Genomic DNA, 22601 nt, shown 5'->3' with positions numbered 1-22601 from the left:
AAATTATTTAGGCTAAATAATAAACTTTAAGTATCCGATGTAAAACGGCGATTTAATTCAAGCATATTTAGACAATAACACTGTTGTTAATCCAGAGGAACTTCACTACCTAGGGAGATGTCTGAAAGGAGTTGGTCTGTATTGGGTCTACACATCTCCTTTATAAAATAATACCCTGCCAAGGAGAAATGTCAGAGAGCCTAACATTTACTTAAACATATATGCTGTACGCTGAAATTCATTTCCCAATGATGTCTTACTCGTAGGTCAAATATCCGGCATAGATCTACGTGTATATCTGTTTACTTTCTAAAGCCGGCGAGATGAGGAGAACCACATTGCACATATACCAACATAGAAGTATTATTTTGTTGCCGAATGTGCTTGAAATTCCAAAAACAACAGAAATAAATCATTTATAAATAACTACGATCTATAAAACAAAATTTTACATAAACACATTCTGAATCCATGTTACCCTTCTTACATGCTTTTGTTACTCGCAAGTTCAGTTGGTAGAAAAGGACATACATTTTACGGGGCAGTTTGGAAAGGTAGATTCTAAAGGATTCTGTGTGTTTGGAATGGATTCATAAAAATCCACGATATACACTTCACAGAATTGAAGCAATGCATTGATATCAATGACTGTTCGCTCATTCCTGATCTATCATGAAGGCCTAATTTTATATGACATATGAAAATATTTAATCAGAAAGTGTAATTTAACAACAGTTGTGAGTCCGATAGAAAAACTTAACGTTCTCCTTTAACAAGGTGGCGTTGTTTTTTAGATGAGTACTAGGTGCTATCTTTTGCTCATAATTGCAGCTGGAATAAAAACACAAAATTAAATATAAGAACATGTAGTGTATATTTTATAAGAAGATAAAATTTATTAATTGAGTATGACGTAATTATGTTGAAGACGTGTAATAGGAACATTTAGTGATATGGAATATTTTATGCACAACTCTCAAACAGCAAATTTATGCTCGTTTTTTATTTCGTTTATAATATATCCACTATTTAACTATGAAAGCGTAGGATATAAGATAGCACGTTTCTAGAATTTATTTGCCACATATTTTCTAATACCATACTGTAAGAGTAGAATACTGACTAGGTCGCGGGCTGGACGACCCTAAATTCGGGTTTCTGATCTCGGAAGGGACAAGAGATTTTCTATCTTCCGCAGGTCCAGGGCGGCTCCATGGTTCACTCAATCTCCTATCAATGAGTTGCAGAGGTTATTTTTCTGGGGTCAGGGGGAGCGGCTGGAGCATGAAGCTTACCACTCACCTCTATCAAGTGCCGAAGTTAAGAATCCGTGGAGCAATCTCTGCACTCTCCCATACGTCGTCACGGCGTGACAGTTAATAGGGACATCTTTGCCTTTGCCGTTAAGGGTAGACACTTAAGTGCCCTTGAAAGAAATACATAGAATAGGAATGAAATATTGTAATATTAGCTAGTGAGACGAGAGTGGTCTTATATGACTGAAATGAACATGTCAAACAAACTCCGTGGCTTTAGTCCGCAAGCGAACTATGCCGACCGAGTGACTGCCGCTTGTCGGCGAAGTTAGTGCCGACTTCAGCGGATAGAGGGTGTCGCGTGGTCAGCGCAACGAATCCCTATGGCCGTTAATTTCGATTTTGTAGACCGAAGCCGCTGTTTCCTTGAAATAGCTCCTCAATTATCCTCACAAGGCTGAGTGGACCCCGTTCCAGACCCACTACGTTTCAGAAAATCTGGTAGCGCCGGGAACCAAACCCTTGACCTCTGGATCTGTAGCCAGGAACTCTGACCACTAGACCATAGAGGCCGTCTGAAATGAACATGTCAGTATCATTTTTTTCCCTTGGCACTACAGCTCCAGTGGGCCTAGGCCTACCTCCATGAACTTCTCCGTTCACTTCGGTGTCAGTATCATTAAAGTGATTAATAGCGCAAAGCACAAAGGCAGATAATAAACAGTAATGTAAGAAAGACATTCCGTTAATTTCAAGTAGTTCTCAAGCTACCTGCCAGGTTGCATTACAGTAAACGAATTAGGTGGCGCGGAAGATCAGTTTGTGAACAGTAATGACGGTAATGACATCCTTCCTTGCTTGTCTGTGATGATATCATTCTGTATTCAGAGGGGGTTTCAGTCGGTCTCAGTTGCAGTTCAGCATTCAGATTTGGACAGTCAAATGTTATTTAGCTTCATGATTTCATGATCTTCATGATAGCGGTACTATTAGAGTGTATATGCTGGCAATGTAAGTTGCAGTTTGTTATTATTATAGCAATATGGTTTACTGTTTTGTATTTGGGAGTAATTTGCAAGCATTGTGTTATTTACGTATGTGTACAATAAGGATAAAATAATATCTCGGGCGCCTTGAAATGACTTCCGTTATAGGCCAACATTCAATAATTTGTATAGGTAATAAAATATTAAGAGGGTATTTGTTCTGAGATTACAGAACGAGCTTTATATTTGTTTATGCACTTAAATATAAAGTTACACTGATCTTATTTACAAAATTCTAAATCCATCTACCGAAGTATCATACAGTAATATAATAGCTTAGCATTTTATGTGTTAAGTTTGTTGAACACACTGTGTATTTAAGTTTTGAGGTTTTCACGGCGATGACTATGACTATAACTATGACTTCTGGGATCTGTATTCGCAACGCAATTCACCTGCCTTGAAGATGGAGGCGATACGTTCCTCCGAAACGTCGGTTAAAACAAAGAATACACGGCGACAGATCCCAGAAGACGACTTTCTTCACACTGTGTATTTGTCCATAAAGGCTTATATAATAAATATGTTACAACACCTAGTATTGCGTAATCGAAAGTTTTTAAATTTGATTTTGATAGTCATCTGAATGGTAATTGTTTTTGATTTATGGTCAACCTCTGGAACTTCTAGAAGACAGCATAATAAACATAATTTCTGAATTAAACCCGAGTGTAGTGATATTCGAAATCTCTCCGTTGTTACCGGTTGTTACAGTCAAATAAATACACACTATACGCTATGTACAGAGAAAGAGAGAGCGATACTTCTCATTGCTACTTTGTAATATTCTGGGATAATATATATATATTAATGAATTCGTACATATATAATTGTTGAGAGCGCACTTACACGAGAATAGATGAACTTATTATGGCAATAAGGAAAATATAGGTCTGTATAAAATTGTAAATGAAAGGAACGTTAGACTCCGAACATCGTCGTGTTAGGTAGCACTACTACCACGTATTAAGTAAGTACAGTTTCAAATTTAGTGATACCGCCCCTGGTAAGTACATCTGATATCACATATACGATAGTAGCCTCAATTGCATCCAGAATAAACAGCATATTTGTAGTGGAAAATACCCCTTTGATATCTCGGTCAGGTCATCGATTATATTGACAGATTTTTATGATATTCTTCAGATATACCATCCTGATATACATCCGGAGGGGTGTGTATTGGGATAAGACGAGTATTTTAAAATAGGCCGCTGCTTCCTCGTTCCAGATTCCCTCCTACTCATGTTCAGTTAATATTTTCTCATTTCATTCGGGTGAACTTGACTTCAGTCGAATTAATTATATTAAATAACCCAAAGAATAAAACACTGCAGTTGATAACAGCATGAAACACTGCGCCATAAATACGTATGAAACAGCCGGGCAGGTTGAGGAAGCAATAACGCTCGGGTCTTGTACCCGGTAGGTGCGCCGTTAAAATTCAGCTGGGACACCTTATATCCTATTCGAGGTTTTCGCGGTTTTCCTCAGTCCCTCGGAGCAAATTCCTCGATAGTAATTCCATTAGGCCATGACCGCTTCCTTCTAAACTCTTTCCAATTGATTATTGGCCAGTATTCCTACCATTCGACGGTACATATACCGAGATATTGATATAGTCGCAAAATAAGCCACGAAAGCAGAAAGGGATACATATACAGTGCAACGAATTAAGTGCTAAGCAACAGAAATAAAAAACAACAAAATTCATAACGAAGCGTCGGTTAGCCCTAACTTCTGTCATAGGATGAATCAGGCAATACTTTAACTGATGGTGCGCACTTTGACGAATCAAACTATACTTCAGTTACTGGTGTGCACGTTTGTTATTTTGCACTCATGCGAAACTGAAAGACCAATCAGGAATAAGAGCTGAGAGAATTCGAATTAATCCCTCTTCGCTCAACTTTACGCCTTCCACCAAGGGAGATAATTGGAAATCCAACTCTGGTCAAGTCTTCAGCTGTTCGTTCGTGCATTCATTCATTCATTCATTCATTCATTCTTTGTTCGTCCTGTAGATAGAAGTACATTGATATAGACCACATCATACATATTTTACATTGTCGAGGAAAATTAATGATTAAAATATTTATAAAGTGTATCTTGTTGGGTGATCAAACTAATCTAATTGCCGTGTTCGGTCTAAGTAACTCTAAAAAGGTATACCTACTCAACTGTTTTATTAAAAATCACTTCATGTTTCGACCATCCAACTGGTCATCATCAGGTGGTACAGTACTTGCAAGTGTTATTGAATTGAAACCATATAACTAATTTGGACCTACATTTACAATTTACTATCTCTTGCTACATTATATTGTAGCAAATTTGTAATTTTATAATTTTTAATGTTTATATTAATGAATTCAGTACACATAGTAGACAGAAACTATTGTAAATATGGGCCCATATGTTAGTTAAAATTGTTGCAATTCAAAAACACTTTCAAGTACTCTTATCACCTGATGATGATCAGTTGGGTAGTCAAAACATGTAGTGATTTTTAATAAAACAGTTGAATGGGTATACATTTTTAGAGTTTCATAGATGGAACACATCAATTAGATTAATGATAATAAATTAAAATTCTTAAAAATATAACATATTCTGTGCATGTGCTATCACTAGCTGATATTTGAGAATTGTACCTTGAGATAACCTTCTATTGAATAATAGCATATCTTAATAAGTAAGTTAATTTCCTTTTTGAACTGAATGTTGTTAACTATTTGTTTTTTTTTCTTTTTGTTAGGCAATTCATTATAAAATATGCAACCTGCTTGTGGGGGTTTACTGCTGTACAGTTCTAAATTACGTCCATAACTATGATAATCATCATTTCTTGTGTTTTATGTATGAACTTGTTTATTTACAGTGCAGTTACAGTTTACCTTTGCATATAAGATGGTTTCTTGAATGTATATATATTGTTAACATTTTTAGATGTCTAAAATTATCTCTGTACAATTCCGATAGCTTTAACACTGCAATGCACCTTATAGCCCCTTTTCAAAGGTAAATATTAGTCTAGTGAGTGTCTTAGCACCCTGTCCACATACAATGATCAAGTTCTTTCAATATGTACTTCCCAGCCTAGGTTGCTACCAGTCAAGACACTTTACCTTAGGTACTTCCCTATTCTTTATTAGCATTTTTAATTTGTTTTCCTGTCTGCATTATTTTGTCTGAAAAGGAATGTGGTGTGTTGTTTGGATTTGGTTGTTAGAAATTTACAGCGTTCACTCATTGCTTCTATTTGTTTTTCCACATTGTTTTACTTACAAAAACTGCTGCTCAAATAGCAAGAAGAAAAATTAGCAGAAAGAGCACTTATATCTGTAAAATGTGTCTGCAGGTACTGTAAGAAATCTAGCAAGAACGTTCAAGCCAAATGCCAACAAATGAGAGAAAGAGGCCAGATAAAATTTTTCTGTCGCATACGATCAATGGAGAATGACAGTGATATTTCATGCATAAAAGTTCTGTCAGATAAGATAGTTTCTCTTACACCACCAAGTACTTCTGTTGGCTTCCAGACTGGAAATTATAGAGAGATTCACTGTTTATTTCATCGTGTCTTTGAAGAAGATGCCAGTCAGGAGACTGTGTTCGAATGGACGACTATTCCACTCATCAATGATGTTTTTAGAGGAAAAAGCTGCCTTTTGTTTGCATATGGATTGAGTGGAGGTGGGAAGACCTACACTATGAATGGAGAACCACGGAAACCTGGAATAATATCCCGTGCCCTGGATGTAATCTTCAACAACATTATGCACTTTCAGGCAGAGAAATTTGTTTTCAAACCTGACAAAATGAATGGGTTTGAAGTGCAAGCTGAAGAAGATGCCTGGAAAGAACGTCAATGTGAAGCACACAGAACACAGAGGCTGATGAAGTATGCATGCAGGCAAGATGACGTGATTTTTCAGTTTCAGTTTGGGATAATTATTTTAGACAATTTTTTTTTTTCCACTAGTAAGTTATTAGCAGCAGAGAAGGTAGGTTACCATGCCAGAATTCATTTAGTAACAAATATTAAAATAATATTATTATATAGGATTCATTGTACATTTTGTAACCCAGTATCCCATAAAAATGAGCTGGTATAGCACAGTTGATTTAGTGATTGGCTACGGGCTGGACGACTGAAGGATCTGAGTTCGAATCCTGGGTGGGGGCAAGAATTTTCACTTCTCCATGTCATTCAGACCGGCTCTGGGGCCCACCCAGCCTCCTATTCAGTGGGTATGGGGGGGATATTTCTCTGAGGTCAAGAAAACGTGTGTCTATATATCAATTCTCCCGTACATCTTCATGGTGTACTGCTTAATTATTTTAGCACAAGGACAACTTTATGTTTGCCTTAATACCTCATAAAATAATTTAGCAGGCCACTAATATAAACCGTAACAGATTTTAAATAATGTTCAAAGTTATGGCCTCATATTGGGTACCACTTCAAATGTCTTCATTGTTGATTGAAATTTGTTGCTTCATGACAAATTTTGACATAGTGACAAAAATGTATTGTGTATTCACAGTATGTCAATTCCAGTCAGTGCACATTTACCAAAATTATATTTATCTAAATATTTCATAGAAATTTTAGTTCACACTGAAATTGTATAATAGCATGATTTTATATTCAGTAAAAAGTGGGAAGATATGCACTGACTTGAGTTGCACATTCTCCAAATTATTTCCTGTCACTTGGTATATCTCATTGTCTTTAATATACTTTTATACCATATACAAAACTACTGTTCAGCATAGGGCCCCCTCCAAATTACAAAACTTGTAGAACAGTTTCTCAGATTAAAGATGTGGATGAATGGAGAAATTAACTATCAAATATAGGAGACCTTGCCATTAAGGTATACAGGAGCCATGATTCCATGCGTTCTGTACCTTGACACTACAACTTTTGTATATCAAGAGGAATGCACAGGTATGGGAGTACAGGTTAAATGTAGTGGCAAGGTCTAGAATATATGGATCCACCCCTTCAGTCTTTATTTTTCTGACATACACCCATGTGTGTGCATACACGCACAATCACACATAATTTTCTTGTGTTCTGCTCAGTAGAAACAAAAATGGCATATTCCTCTGAAACCTGGAAATGCTGAATTTTTCATCTGCTTTATGCAAATTATGCAACTTCATGTTAACAATGTAAGCCAAGGCTACATGTCTTGCTTGCATGTTAGCACTCATTGTCAACATTTGTGTTCCACTCATGTCTGATGAATTTTTCATTTGTGGTGTCTCACTGTGGTTGCAGTGTAAACTTTCAGTTTCATGATAAAATGAGGTTCCAAAAAGCATGGTGGTGACATATTAATTTACTACACTGTACTGTGTTAGACAAAGTGATAATTAAATTAGGAGTCATTAATTTCTCCAAAACTTCACATTCAATTTTATGCACAACATGTCTGTTATAGGACAGATGATGCAATTGAATGTGATCAACAGGCTCCATGTTATATACAACTTGAGGGCATTGATGAGGACAACATTTACGCCATTTTTATCAGTTACGTAGAAGTTTACAAAAATGCAGTCTATGATCTGTTGGAAGACACCCGGGATTATGGAAAACATAAGTATGAATCACAGCTATATAAAGATTTCAAATGGGATTTATATGCCATAAAAATCAAACTAACCACAGTATGTACCCATAGGCGTCTTCAGGGAAAGTTGGTACGTGAGGATAGGACCCATGATATGTATGTTCATGATGTGGTGGAAGTAGAAGTGAAGTCAAGCAAAGAAGCACATGAAATATTGTATAAGGGGATGTGTACGAAGCGCAAGATATTTGGGTCCGTCACTTCTGGTTTCAGCTGTAGTCATTCTGTCTTTACTATAAGAATTGTTCAGGTTAGTGTGAAGTTTTTGCCAAATTATTCCAGGGAGATTTCATGAAACTTGGCCTCCTGTATGACTATTACATGTCATTGAATTATTGATTACATAAAATAACTCATTCTGATGCACAAAAATGTGAATACAACATATTTCAGTTAAAATACACAGATACGTCTATTGCAGTTTACTTTCACCCAACACAAATGGGTTTTATACTTGAAAGGTAATTGAAGAGACAGTCCTCTGTACTAGGCTTAAGATTATACTATAGACAGTTTAGAATAACTCTGTGATCTTGGAAATCTATGAAAGAAATTTAATTGTTTGTTGCATCCTGTTGTGTATTTTAATGAATATTAGAGTTAATTTTACCGACCACACAACACGTTTTTTATTTACTGTCGCACTACATGTTTCGACCTCAAGAGGTCATCCTCAGGTGTACGAACACAGTTGCACAATCACACGCAATCACATTCGTTTTTCCACTTATTTTGAGCCTGTATCCTGTTCAGGTCCACGCTCAAATAATATGTGTCAAGTTCTTCTTATAAAATATAAGTTAAAAAATACAAATGTTAAAATTTTAAATTTTAATTTTAATTAAATTTTAAATTAAATGAGGATGACCTCTTGAGGTCGAAACATGTAGTGCGACAGTTAATAAAAAACGTATTGTGTGGTCGGTAAAATTAACTCTAATATCTATGAAAAAATTCTAAAGATCCTTAGGTTAATTTTGATAATGGCATATCACATTATGACTGCCAGTGTATCAATTAGTGATGCTTAATGGACCCAAAAACTGTTTCTGCAAAGTACAGAACCGATCCAAGCCATGTGACAGGAAGCATCTTAAATTTTGTGTACTTAAAAAAATTCCTCTGTTCTGTCTTGTATTTTAAAAATGTGATAATTGTTATGGTCCGGGATTACATGAGTATCCAGTACAAGAAGTGTTTCACAAACAAAAATGTGAGTCAATATATTCTCCAGAATTCTGGAAGAGCTGATGCATATACTTACAGGCTGTGCTTGACCAGTTCGGAGGTGCCCCAGAACAGAAAGGAGCCTATTGTGTCAGTAAACTTTGTCTTGTGGATTTGGCAGGTAGTAAGTGCACAAATTATATGAAGAACACAAGCCAGAGACTTGGAGAGTCAGGTACTAGTAAGAACTGAAAAACTTATATCCTTAAAATTATGTGAATTATAGAAATTATCAGAATTATAAAACACATACCATATAGGGTTCTTGATAAAAACCGACTTTACTCATAAAAGGATTTGCAAAGTGTCACTAGAATTCACAGTGATATGAGATCATCTTTCATTCTGCTAGCAAGAACATAATTTTTGCAAATTTTAGTTTTAAAATTGTCACAGTTTGAGCAAAGTACAAAATTGCTCTTTGTATTCAGATTTTTGTTTCTTTTGTACTTTGGTGAAAAACATTTATGGACATCTAGCACTTTCTCGCAGACAACCTCAACATGAATTTAATTGCAGGCAATATCAACAACTCCCTGATGACACTGAAGACTTGTCTAGAAATACTGCATGAAAACCAAAAGCTAGGAATGAAAAAGTTAATTCCTTACCGTGACTCAAAACTAACATATCTCTTCAAGAACTTCTTTGAGGGAGAGAGTAATATACATGCGCTTATCTGTGTGAACCCCAGAGCTGCAAATTTTGATGAGACACTAGTAAGTAGAAACGGTTTTAAATCCAGATATTCATGTGTTAGGTTTCTCGTAGAGTTGTATGTAGAGATAAAGTACTGTGGGATAAGTTGATTTTTTACTGAACACTTTAACCTAGAAGGCATGGTTAATATCCATGAATATCATTGATATTTCTGCAGAAATATTGTCAAGTGCTGGCTTTATTTTTTATGCTACTGGTTGAACATCACAAGGAGTAAAAGATTTGAAACCATTGCAGTGGCAAGGGTGATAAAATCCCTATCATTGGACCCTGATGGTAGGGACAGTGATGGTCCCTGAAACATCAATAATTTTTAACCACATGACAGCTGATTGCTCAAGAATATTTTTACATCACATGGAGAATCTATAGCTTCAGATTATACCGGTTGTGATATTCCATCAGTGCACATGGACCTACAAACAATATATGCTCTAAACTTCCCTTAATGTTACGGCATTACAGTGAATGCAACATTTTTTTACAACTTATCTGGACATCATTCTCTTCTCTTGCAAAAAAAAAATTGTTTAGATTCTGGTCACAGAAGGTATAACACAATATTACAGCAATCCTCTAAATGTTTCTGACACTGGTCCATTATTCATGATAAACCTCTTATGCTGGACACTGTTGTGTCTTGGGCATATTTAAATTATATAACTATAAAAGCTGGATTTACTTCCAAAATGTTCTATAATTTAACTATACCTAGGACAATGGACAAAGTGCAGCATAATAATTATTTATTCAGGGTTGAATAATATATCATGATTTATTTAAAATTACAAAAAGAAAGATATTCTTATTAACTAACTAAACTAACTCCATGGAGATGAGTCCTTGAGAAGCTGCAATATCACACCAGTGACCCCTTTGCATCGTGTATGACATTTTATCACACACTCTGTGCTCTTAACTACTGATATGATTCTCTTGTGTAAAAAAAACTGTAACTCGTGATTCTCAATCCCTTTTCCATAGAAAAATGTATTATCACACTTTCAGTAGCTATGGAGGGGAGGTTAGATTAGTAATTGAATTTACTGATCTCTTAAACACACAACTCGTGATTGCAAGTAAGGATTATGCTGTCACTTTTCTATACACTTCACAAATCACTAGGACAAACTAGGGTCTTCAATAGCTGCTGCTTGGTAACGGCTTCCAACGGTGGACATTCTCCTTCTTCTGGGTTCCTGAACTGTTCCTGGCCTCAGCTACCAGCTTCTCACAGTAACAGCTCACAGTAAATGAGCCCAGCAGTTATCTAACTAAATCACTGACTCCTCATTAGTTAGTTAGTTATTGGAGAGGGTGGGTTTCCCCATGCACTTAGACCAGTATTGGTCCATTGTGCTTCCCTCTATATTCCCTATATATTCTACCAGTCTCTATACCCTACCAATAAATGGTGCATACCATCAGTCCCGCCGAGCAAGCGGACTCCTCACTAACATCATCCAACTGACTGAATCAACAAAAAAGTCAGTCAGTTGGTCAGTAAGTCTTTAGATATTTTTTACTGTTTGACAGTTACGGTCTTCCTTTCGTGGGGCGCCCTCTCTAATGAGAGGATGGGTCTGTCATTTGTATATGATGCTGGCCCTTGCCAGTGCAATCTTTCTCGGGTCTGAGTCCCTTGGGACTTGTGACCATATTTTACTGTGTTAAATTTGAGACTTCCCTTTTTGTCGCCTTCTACAACTTGCAAGGACACTGCACTGCAAGGGCATTGCAACTGAATCAACAGCTAATTGGTCCTGCTTATAACATCTCAGCACAGACCATGTAGAAAACACCATTCCTCTGTTGCAGTGCAATTGTTGCAATTGAAATATACTTGTTTGAGCAGCGGTTACGTAGCAACGGCTACTGTATAGTGACTTATTTTGCGGTCATTGCCTAGCAATAGGATTACATGCCGCAGTATATTTGCCTGCTGGTTCAGTGCCACCCCTGTACCATCAGACATCCTGTACTCCCACTAAATCTAACATGTATTTTGATATATCTTTCGAAACTCTGTTGAGCCAACCTGCCCTATACAAATTTCTTACATGGCAAGTTCCAAATCTTGGTTCATTTTCCTTAGCCTACATCGTTTATTCACAGCATCTGTTCAAGTAACGTTTTGTAACAAGCTTATTTTTCTATTGTGAGGAGCGGTTAGCTCCACGCCCAACTCCCCAGCTGGAGGACCACTCTTTGTCAACTGTCCATGACTACTTATTGAATATATTCACAGCTACCATCCATACCTGAAGTCTTTATATTACATTACATTGCATTCCATGGATCCAATGTTAGTCAAAATGACTGTAGGATGTGGAATATGTCATATAAATACAAAACATATGTAGAGACCCAATGGAGTTGTCACACAAGAGAAACCAAAAATACACAGTGACTACACACAAGGCTATTTAAAGATACATAAGCTATTTTCTAGACAATAGGTATTCATCAACAGAGTAGAATTAATGTGTATTTAAGTATTGTTTCAGTGCTATTTTAAATCGTGCCTTTTCAATCATAAGACCTTTGAGATCAGATGGCAGGTTATTAAAAATACTGATCCCAGGATAATATGTGCTTTTCTGAAAGCATGAGAGGTTAGCAATTGGTTCATGAAGACAGTGTTTGTGTCTTGTGTTAACACTGTGTACATCTGCATTCGTCCGAAAATATTCTTCATTATTTGTAATGAAGTCTATTAATGAATATATATATTCACAAGGCAAAGTTAAGATCTGTAGTCTCTTCAATAGATCTCTATAGGATCTCTGTCACCTCCATCAGCAACCTGAGGACATGCCAGAATGTCAAAACAAGGGACCCAATTAACACTGGTTGTTTGACCACTGTAGTCAATAATTTGGAATTAGTATTCTTTCAGTGATGAAACATAGAATATAAATATATATCAAAATTACGTTTTTCAATTAGATCACTGTGCAGGTACCCTTATTAACCTTTAATGAATAACATTTACATTTCACATATATGGAAAACATTCGGTTAAAGGGTAATGCATATAAAAGGGACTAGGGCACTAAGTTGTCATGTATTTTTCTAAAACAACAGCAGTACATTTGAATACATAGTCTTGTTTAAAACAGATGCAGAGCATGGCAAATTAAGGATTGTCTTGACATTTCCTTTGAATTGTGTACAAAGTTACCTTGCAGAGAAGACTTGTTTAATGAATGACATCGTTTACTCAGTCAGGTCTAGAACAGTTGTTCACGGTCATAAATAAATGTCATTTGGATCTTTTTCATGGTTACAGCATGTTATGAAGTTTGCAAATATTCTAAAGGAAGTGCAAGTTCTACATCAGTCATCTACTGTAAAAAGTACTGGGTTTCCAGTTGGCAGGAGAAGAGCTAATCAGGTAAATCATTATGTGATCAGTTTCTCTGATTTCAATTAATATAAGATAGAGAAAAGCAACAAATGTAGAACCATTTACGAAAATGAACATATGAATTATTCATGGAATATGTATTGTCAGGTTTCACTTTTATCTTTCCAATTTCGAGGATCCTGGGAAATCCTATGTCATAGTAATCATCATCATCATCATCATCAGTAGCAGCAGGATCATCATCATCATCATCATCTCTATGGGTTAGTCTTACTAAACAGCTGTGGCTCTAAGGTTCAATTCAGAATTGGTCTGTCCATATTTTATATTATCTACCTCTTCTTCTGTTATCCTTATTACAGTAAATTGGTAAGATCTTTTAGCATATCTGATTTCTCTTAATCTTTCCAGATAGTGGAACCAATTTGATTTTCAGCTGTATCTTTTCATTGAACTCTCTCATGAACCATCTCAATCAAGCTTACATTTTCACAAGTTACCTAAAATCCATTATATTCCAGTCTACTGCAAATGTCTCATAAATGTGTCTTCTTACTACAATTTTAGTTGCATTTACTTATTATAAATTGTGAATGATCTCTTAATGTAATTTGTTTGGTAACACACACAAAACTTGTGTTAAAATAATATCAAAATTTCTTTTACATTTTTAGAAAGGAGACAAACAAAGAAATTACTGTGGACTGTAAAGTAATACTTCTCTCTTTATAAAGTAAAAATGTAAAAGTTATTCCTGTGCCCAACTAGGCACCATGCCATGAAGACAGACTGAGAAGTGGAGTTATATTGCCATCATGTGGGGGCAAGTGGTCAGCTTCATTCCTCAGTCACTTTACTCTTTGGGAAGTAGCCATTGGATATGAGGCTTGGTGGGTTGCAGAGCTGGTCTGGATAGTGTGGAGAAGAGAAAAGTATCATGAATCAAACGATAATTTCTTGGCTGTCCAATGTGTAATCTCATCACTATGCTGATTGGCCTATCCCTGCTCCTATTTTCATTCCGTATAGCTTTTTACACACTATTAATTTCAGATAATACACTGTATTGTTCTTGGATTGATATAATCTGTGTAAAATGGCAGTGTAATTTTTCATGTTGTAGATGTTCCAGGAGGCATTGCAGAAGTTGGAACAAGATGAGAGGGTACAAAGTTCTGATGATATATGCAGGTACAATAATTAAACGAAATTAGTTGAGAGAGCACTATATGATGTGAAGGCTTACAGACATAATAATACAAAGAATATCCTCTAATAAACTGACAGTTATATTTTTAATTTCAGGTTCTCACAGCAGTGATTATGCAGTTTGGTTTTCTGGATGATAATATCATGTAGTTCAGAGACAGCCCAATATTTCGGAGGTCTGTATCACCTCAGTCTTCAGGGTCAAAGAGTAAGTCATGCAAGAAACCAGAAAAAGCAGATGGCTAGCTGAGTCAGGTTGTGCTGGTTTCTTGTTTGGATTATCCTTCAGTTCCAAAGACTAAGCCAATATGTTGCTCCAAATTGCCTGGCTATCTCTGAACTTCACAGTGTTACAATCCAGAGAACCATAATCTGATAGTTATTTGCTGATTTGAATGTTGATTTGGAATGTGGAATCCTGCAATTGTTAAGTCAGAAAGACAAATTAAATTGGTGGTTGTTTATTATTGGACACAACAAAGAGCTAGTAGTACAGGGATTTCTTGACTGGTGTGACAGTTGTGTTCTAAGAAACAAAAGTCACACAGAGTGAAATGGCATAAACGAGACATTAGGGAGGTAATTTTTCTCCTTCTTCTCTTATATTCCTCCAATACTTCACTCCCTCTTCTCCCTACTTCTCTTGATTAGCTATCAAGCAATTTTCTATGAACTAAAATATTCCAAGGCTCTGAGTTGTCTTATTGACGTTTAATTTGACCATACAATTATGCTGGAATCAGTGTTTTTGTCATCTTTGTATGCATGAGATTGATCAGTACTGACTCCAAAACTTCATCCCTCATGATCTCATTCTAGAAATCTTTCATATCTCCTGGCCACATGTAACTGGAGATACTGAAAATTGCCTCATGGATCAGTTCCTCCATGTTGGCAGTTCTGAAGGTTCCATTCCGCTCTCCAAAATACCCATTCACCTGTGCCCATATGAGTTCAGTTGAGTTGTATTGATAGTAATAAAATGGAAAATCGTTATCAGTACTGTCAAACAGTGTCAGAGATTGTATGTTTACAGGCTGGAATAGTATGTTAAACTTGTGCATATATGGTCATATGACTAGATCATAGTTGAGGTGTCTTCTTATCTGCTTCTGTATGTGGCTGTTATCACCATCACTGTCACTGTCACTGTCACTGTCACTGTCACTGTCACTGTCATAGACACACGTATAAGGCTACGTTTTTCCTTAAGGATAGGAAAGTAGGCTTTTTAAGACTATGCACCTGATGTATTGACATCCCAGTTTTCAAAATGAAATTTATATTTCAAAGCCGTGTTAATACAAAAATGATTAGTGATCATCATGAAAGAATTGTTAATAACCACTGAGTATGACTTGTCTGAAGCAACTAAGAATGCTGCCTTTATATTCGCTTAGTGGGGGGTGGAGTCCAACTGGGTCCACTCGGCACGGCGGCCACTGATTGGCCTATTGTAGCCTGCCCCGGGTGATTATGATGATGGAGAATTTTGTGGAATGAAGATTGGTAGGGGAAACTGAAGTACTTGGAGAAAACCCACCCCAGTGCCACTTTGTCTACCACAAATCCCACTTGACCAGACCCGGGGTCGAACCTGGGCTGCTGCGGTGGGAAGATGCTGCCTATATAAGTTTAGCGACATTGTTTTCAACTAATGTTTTTTGTTATAATAAGGCATATTTTGTGTTTAAGTATCAGTACAGCCTTTCCATGCTTGGAGCTGAAAGATCCAATGGATGACAAGTTAATACACAATCTAATACAGTTTTTGGAGTTCAGACATGAGCAATACAATTTGCAGAGGCAGAATTTGGTTCATAAAGGTAATTATCATTCGCAGATTGTCTTAAGTTATTAGTGTGTATCTTGATGATTTTTGGCTAGTGATCAGGTCTGATGGTTTACACTACATTATGCATGGTCATGTTAGGCCTACTAGATGACTGAAAGAACTCCAACTTTGAGACTGAATAATATGTCAGCTTTAAGTTATAAAATTCAAATTCAAATGTGTGTTTTGCTTTCAACTGTACACTTAACTATTTTACACTGCAGTTCTTGTCTTTAGTTCATTTGAATAGCGGAGTCAATGAAAACAAGATTGGAATACGTGTGAATTATTGTTTTTAATCAGCAGTTACATTTGACATGTATAGACCTTATCTTTCAATTATGAATTCTTCAAAGAAATTAAATAAAATAAATCTATTATACATTATTATTATAGCTATTGTATAATATATATCTGTTGGACTATAAATTTATGCAACAGAGAAATAAGCTTATGAGATCTGCTTATAACTCCATGCTCTACAAATAATTAAGAACCAGATATATATATTCGTGTTGAACACCGCCAAGTAGAGGGTAGAAACCTTGCTGGCAGAAAGGGACTAGGAACCCCTGCCAGAGGAGGGGTGACCTCGCTGACAGAAAGGGACTAACTATTAGATACCACTGCCAGTAAGAGGTTGGAACCTTGCTGACAGAAAGGGGCTGATAGTAAGCACCAGTACCGGTAGGGTATGGAGACAGTAGAAATTAAAGGGGGATGCACAATGGACCAGTATCAATCTAAGTGCATGGGGAAACCCACCCCCTCAATACGGAATACGGAATATCCATGTTGAAATGTTGTATTTCCACATTCTGATGATGGTGAAATTAAATAAGAATTTATTGTGATATACACAGAGATTGTATGAACTTGTGATTGTGCATCTGTCTGCTTGTATTTATCACATAATTCTCAAGTGAAATTCCACATATGGCCTTGAAGTATAAATATCGTTAAACGTAAAGCAATGTAAAAATCTGAGTTGCAGAGAAGGAATTCTTTGAACACTTGAAGGCAGTTATGCAGAAAAATTTCCTGGCACAGCATGAGAATACAAGCTTGCACGACATTCTTGACTTTGAAACAAATAAGGTATGTTATTTGGAAACATTTATTTTATTAAGTGTACAAAATACTATCAGTTATTTCAGCAGAGTGGCTTGTCATAGTGAGAAAATATTTGAATTTAAGTTTGAGACAAATTTTTCTAACTTGGGTTTGTGTATTTTCCCATGTCATATATCATATTTATCTGTGAAATTGTTCCAGTTGTGTAATTTCACAACTTAAATCTATTTGTGGGGATAACATAAAATAATCTTTTTACTACATATTCCCCCTTCCTTTACTTTGACAAAATAGTTATTGTTTACACTTTGAAATTCCCATCCCAATTGGACCTGTCGTCCAATTTCATGCCAAAAATATGCTTTGTCTAACACTGAGTTCAATATTGTTATGACTATTAGAGTCATTGATATCATTTATTTGCTTTTGTATTAATATGCAGCAGTCTTTCAAGTCCTCCTTGCCATCTCAATAGACTGCTTTTGTAATGGTACAAGCTGCCAGGAAAGTATTCAGATATGTTGAGGGAAATCTTACTGTTCCTACTACTCAGAAGATCACGGGTTTGATCTTAAATGTCACTACTAATTATTTAATCAAAAAATATCCAAAACATGTGTTCTAGTGACTCCCAGTTACCTGAAGACAGGAGTATAACCAACACCTATATTCCATGCATATGAAATATACTTCAGACAATGGACTATGTTCAGTATAATATGAATACTTATATAATGCTTGAATTATCAAAGCTGTTCACATGTTTAGCACCATTAACTGCATTTTAACATTAATTGTTGTTACTGTAGCCTTCAATATATATATATATATATTGTTGCCCATCTCTGCCCTTTCCTGAGTGACTGCATGCAGAAGTGAAATAATTAAATTCTTGCACTGCAGTATCATATCTACATCAACACAGTTGCCTCCAACACAAATTGTGAGAAAAATGAAATCATGAAGATTATGAAGGCATTAGTGTACATTATATGTCATAGTGTATGCATTATATACAGAGACAACATGTATGAAAGCAACATCACTGATATGTAAGCACTGAGGATTAAACACATAAAAAATTATTTGTAGCAGGCGGAAGTGTGATGTTAACATGACACCTGATAATTAGAACAGCAGAATTTATGCTACAAGTTATATCAGTGTGACAAAATAGAAATAACTATCTAAGTTCATGAAGCTGAGCCCTTCTTGAGAAGAAGCCAGAGCTACTCAAGAAATTCCCAACAGTTTATGGAACCCGAAAGTTTGTTACCATATTCACAAGAGCTTTCCATTGGTCTCTATCCTGAATCAGAACAATCCATTCCATACCACACCATTCTATCTCGCTAAGATCCATTGCACATATTATCCTCCAACACAACTCTAGGTCTTCCTAGTGTTCTCTTGCCTTTTGCCTTAAATGTCAGACCAAGTTTCACACCCATATGAAACAACAGGCCAAATTAAACATTTATATATTCTAATTTTTACGTTTCCAGACAGCAGATGAGAAGACAAAAGGTTTGGACTGAACGGTAGCAAGCCTTACCTGAATTCAATCTCCTCTTAATTTCTTCTAGAATAAAATTTTGATTTGTTACTGTTGTTCCCAAATATTTGAACTGAGCCACATTTTCAAAGGACCCGTTAGCTATCTTTATGTCATGATATGCCCTGCATTCTGGAGATGTGGCAGCAAAGTGTACTTAATTTTCTGTGTGTTTGCTTCTAGACCAACCCCCTTACTAGTGTCAGTTAAGAGTTTCTGTGTTTTTTTATGGTATTGTCATGTTTTATGGAGCGTGACTGTAGACGGGATTTTTGATTATTGGGTTTATTGACCACTTACAGGTCATACTACAAACAACTACAACACTGTCGCTATTTCCACAATCTACAGTTCACTATATAGTATATTACAGTCTCCACTATCCATTTTCTGGCAATGAATTTTAACACAGGAACTATAACAGTCTCACTGAATTAGAGCACATGTAAAGTCTCCTCTTCACAGCCCAACTGCCAACCAGGCACATAGTGCCACCTTCTCATCTTTCCTTGTAGAGCTCAACTATTGACTAATTGCTCACTTGGAACTCCGGAACTTGACTGCCAATTCTGAGTCCGAGTCTTATGTTACGACCGATGGTCAGTCAGCCAGTCTGTCTTGGAATAAAGCATCCATCTGGGGCTTGTGACCAGCTTCTTATTACTGTCAGACAGTTGTGGGTTTGGTGATGTGGGGGGCAGTCAATCTCTGGTCCAAGTCTCATGGGACTAGTAAACATGTTTTACTGTCTGAGATTCGAGACTTTCTTTCTGCCACTCCTATGACTCGTAGGGCTACAGTGGAGGTATTCGGCTCGTCTTTAAAACCACTTCACATGGACCAAATAGAAAACATCGCTCCCAACAATTCCTCTATTGTTGCTTGCAAATTTGTTGCCGAGGAAACTTGTTTAGTGAGCCATTGTCAAGCAGTGGACATTTCCTCTGACTCCACTATTCTGGCCTTCAGGAATCATGTTACAGTATCTATATTATCTCCCTGTAGAATAACAAAATTACCATAAAACCAGCAGCTGACGTGTCCCATTTAATTTCAGTTCAAACTGGTTTTCCTGGACCTTCCTAATGGCATATTCTAAAGCAAAGTTGAAAAGCAGTGGTGATAAAGAGTATTTTTGTTTTAGATCATTTTGGATAGGAAAATTATCAGACAAATATTTACATATACAGACTCTACTATATGTTTCATTTTAACACATTTTAATCAGCCTCACTAGTGTCATGTATGGCCCACAATCTATGAGATCATTTATGGAAAGTTAGTAACATACGTGTTGTATATTTCAGTTTTAATTTAACATTTCACATGTTACCAGAGTTCATGACTGAAACACATTACAGGACTAATACCGTGCCAAAATTTGAGTCAGATATATTCTGAATATGTAATTTGGTTCCCATAAATCATAAATCTAATTAAAACACCGTCAAAGAAAGCAGAAGTTTATTCCCATTTGGAAACTTATTGCATACTTGTGGGATGGTACTGGATTATATAGTTGATGATGCATTCAGAAGATATGACGTTATAGGTCCAGTATTTGCATGGAGTATCTAAAAACACATCTCTTTTCCAGAGAATTGCCTTGGAGGCAAAGGAAAATGAAATGGAATCATGTGCTGAGCAGTTGAGGCAGGAACTTTACAACAGAAGTGAAGCAATTAAAATGGTGAAACAGGAGGTATGTATAAATCGGTTCATGCAGGATGAATGACACTGTTAAAAATATAAAAATAAACAAAGACACTGTACCTGATAATTGTGCCCCAGGGCCAATGGATTTCAAGTGTACTGGTTATTTACATACTATATAGGTCTCACCAGCCACTGTCTACACACCCAAAACTGAGTGATTCTCCTTCATTCAGTGATAGCAGAACCCAAAAGGTCAGCATCACTAAAACAACAGCCCAGCATCACAGATCCTACCATGATTTTGATATTGGGTTAAAAGAAAAAGGTAAAGCTATCCCTCTACCAGGCCATGGAGGCCCACAGAGTTGCAAGACCTCAAGGCTCCCACATTTTCTATACAATCAGCTCGTAGAGCATGGTGAGGTTGTCAGCCTCACACATTGGCTTTCCATTACTCCCAGGAAGATTCATGGTACTCATTTCTATTAGAGGCTGAGTCAACTGCAGGGCCATAGTGCGGCTGAAAGGATAAGGTCAATTGTAATTCCAAGGATCTTATCAGGAATCCAACCCATGACCTTCCAGCTTGTAGCATAGTGCCTCACCAACTATGCTACACACATATCCTGTTTTATATTGGGAGTTTTAAAAAAATTTGTGGACACAGTCCAATTTTTGTTAAAATCAGAACAGAAGAGGACATGTTACATAAAGACCCACATGTGTTTCTTCATGTATCTCAAGCATAAGTCGCAAAATAAAATGTCCTAGATGAAAGCTCTAAGGAAAAATGAAATATACATTCTATATCTAGTATGTTTTTCCATATGTCTCAACTTTTTCAAAATAATTAAATAGGAGTGAATGAACCAGAATTATGTTAGGTGTACATTTCATAAGTTAATAAGGTAGTGATGATGGTACATTAATACAGCTATTATGTTTCTGGACATTATCTATCATCCTGTTTTACCTAAAACACTGCCCTGTTTATATTTCAGAACACAATATTCCAGAGACCGGATTCTATCTTTGTCTTCAGGGGAAACCTACTCAGTTGGGCCCAATCGATAGAGCTGGTCCCCATGTCCAGAGATAGGAACTAGCTCTATTGATTGAGCCCAACTGAGTAGATTTTACCTGAAGATGGAGACAGACTCCAGTCTCCAAAACACTGTATTTTGAATAAAAAACAGGGTGGTGTTTTAATAAAAACAAGATGATGGATTATGTCCAGAAACATAATACTTGTATTTCCTAAGTTGTTAACATTAATTAACATTATATTAACTAAATGAACCACTGTGCTGCACATGATCCCCATGTATTCAACTATGTCGAAGGTTAAACTTGACAGAGGCATAACTGTTATTCAAGAGGTATGAAATTTATAAAATCAGCTACCATGAGAATATCTGAAATTTTTATCAGTGCTTCCAAGAAAAACCCAGGATAGTGCCAGAAAGTTTAACATGCTAAAGGTTTTGAGTTCTAGTCCTACCTTCCCTCAATATTTACTTTTCCCAGAAAATTAATACTTCTTTCCAGTTTCTGAGGTGTTTTGATTTTTGGTCCAACACACACACACACACACACATATACTGATGGTGACGCTATAGATCAGCCTGTGTCAGAGGCTAAGCCTAAGCATAAGATTCTAGTGCTGGGTAGCAGTCATGGTAGGGGTATTGGGCAGAGGCTACAGAAAGCAATGGGAGATGCATATGCTGTGACCAGCATATTCAAGCCCAATGCTGATCTGAGCAATGTCACTGGGTACATTGGAAAATTGTGCAAAGGTTTTAGTAAAGAAGATCAGGTAGTTATAGTTGGGGGGCCAGGTAACAGTTTGGAGAGAAACCTCAATTATCAAATTGAGAAAGATTTAAGTGACATTGCCCAGAAAACTAGTCACACCAATGTGAGGTTTGTTGGTCTTCTCTGGCGACATGACAAGCCATGGATTAACAGGTGTGTAAGGGAGATTAATCTTCGGCTTGAGCGTT

General features: G+C 36.5%; 1 protein-coding gene across 4 annotated transcripts in view; it reads left to right on the top strand.

Annotated features, from left to right (window-relative positions):
• Positions 1 to 2139: 2139 nt before the first annotated feature.
• LOC111868137 (kinesin-like protein KIF23) overlaps positions 2140 to 22601 on the top strand; it is a 27793-nt gene continuing 7331 nt past the window's right edge. Inside the window, exons 1-11 of one of the 4 annotated variants that reach the window (XM_023858550.2) lie at positions 2140 to 2267; positions 5664 to 6218; positions 7759 to 7920; positions 8002 to 8200; positions 9217 to 9352; positions 9697 to 9896; positions 13190 to 13294; positions 14391 to 14458; positions 16172 to 16302; positions 17299 to 17408; positions 20537 to 20641. In XM_023858550.2, coding sequence (XP_023714318.1) covers positions 2257 to 2267; positions 5664 to 6218; positions 7759 to 7920; positions 8002 to 8200; positions 9217 to 9352; positions 9697 to 9896; positions 13190 to 13294; positions 14391 to 14458; positions 16172 to 16302; positions 17299 to 17408; positions 20537 to 20641 — 1782 coding nt within the window. In that variant the 5' untranslated portion in view covers positions 2140 to 2256. The remainder of the gene's footprint in view (positions 2268 to 5663; positions 6219 to 7758; positions 7921 to 8001; positions 8201 to 9216; positions 9353 to 9696; positions 9897 to 13189; positions 13295 to 14390; positions 14459 to 16171; positions 16303 to 17298; positions 17409 to 20536; positions 20642 to 22601) is intronic. The other 3 variants (XM_023858549.2, XM_023858547.2, XM_023858548.2) reach the window with 3 other exon arrangements.

This window comes from Cryptotermes secundus, unplaced genomic scaffold (assembly GCF_002891405.2).
Source record: "Cryptotermes secundus unplaced genomic scaffold, Csec_1.0 scaffold1920, whole genome shotgun sequence".
Lineage (NCBI taxonomy): Eukaryota > Metazoa > Arthropoda > Insecta > Blattodea > Kalotermitidae > Cryptotermes > Cryptotermes secundus.
This window is presented reverse-complemented; position numbering and strand designations above follow the sequence as displayed.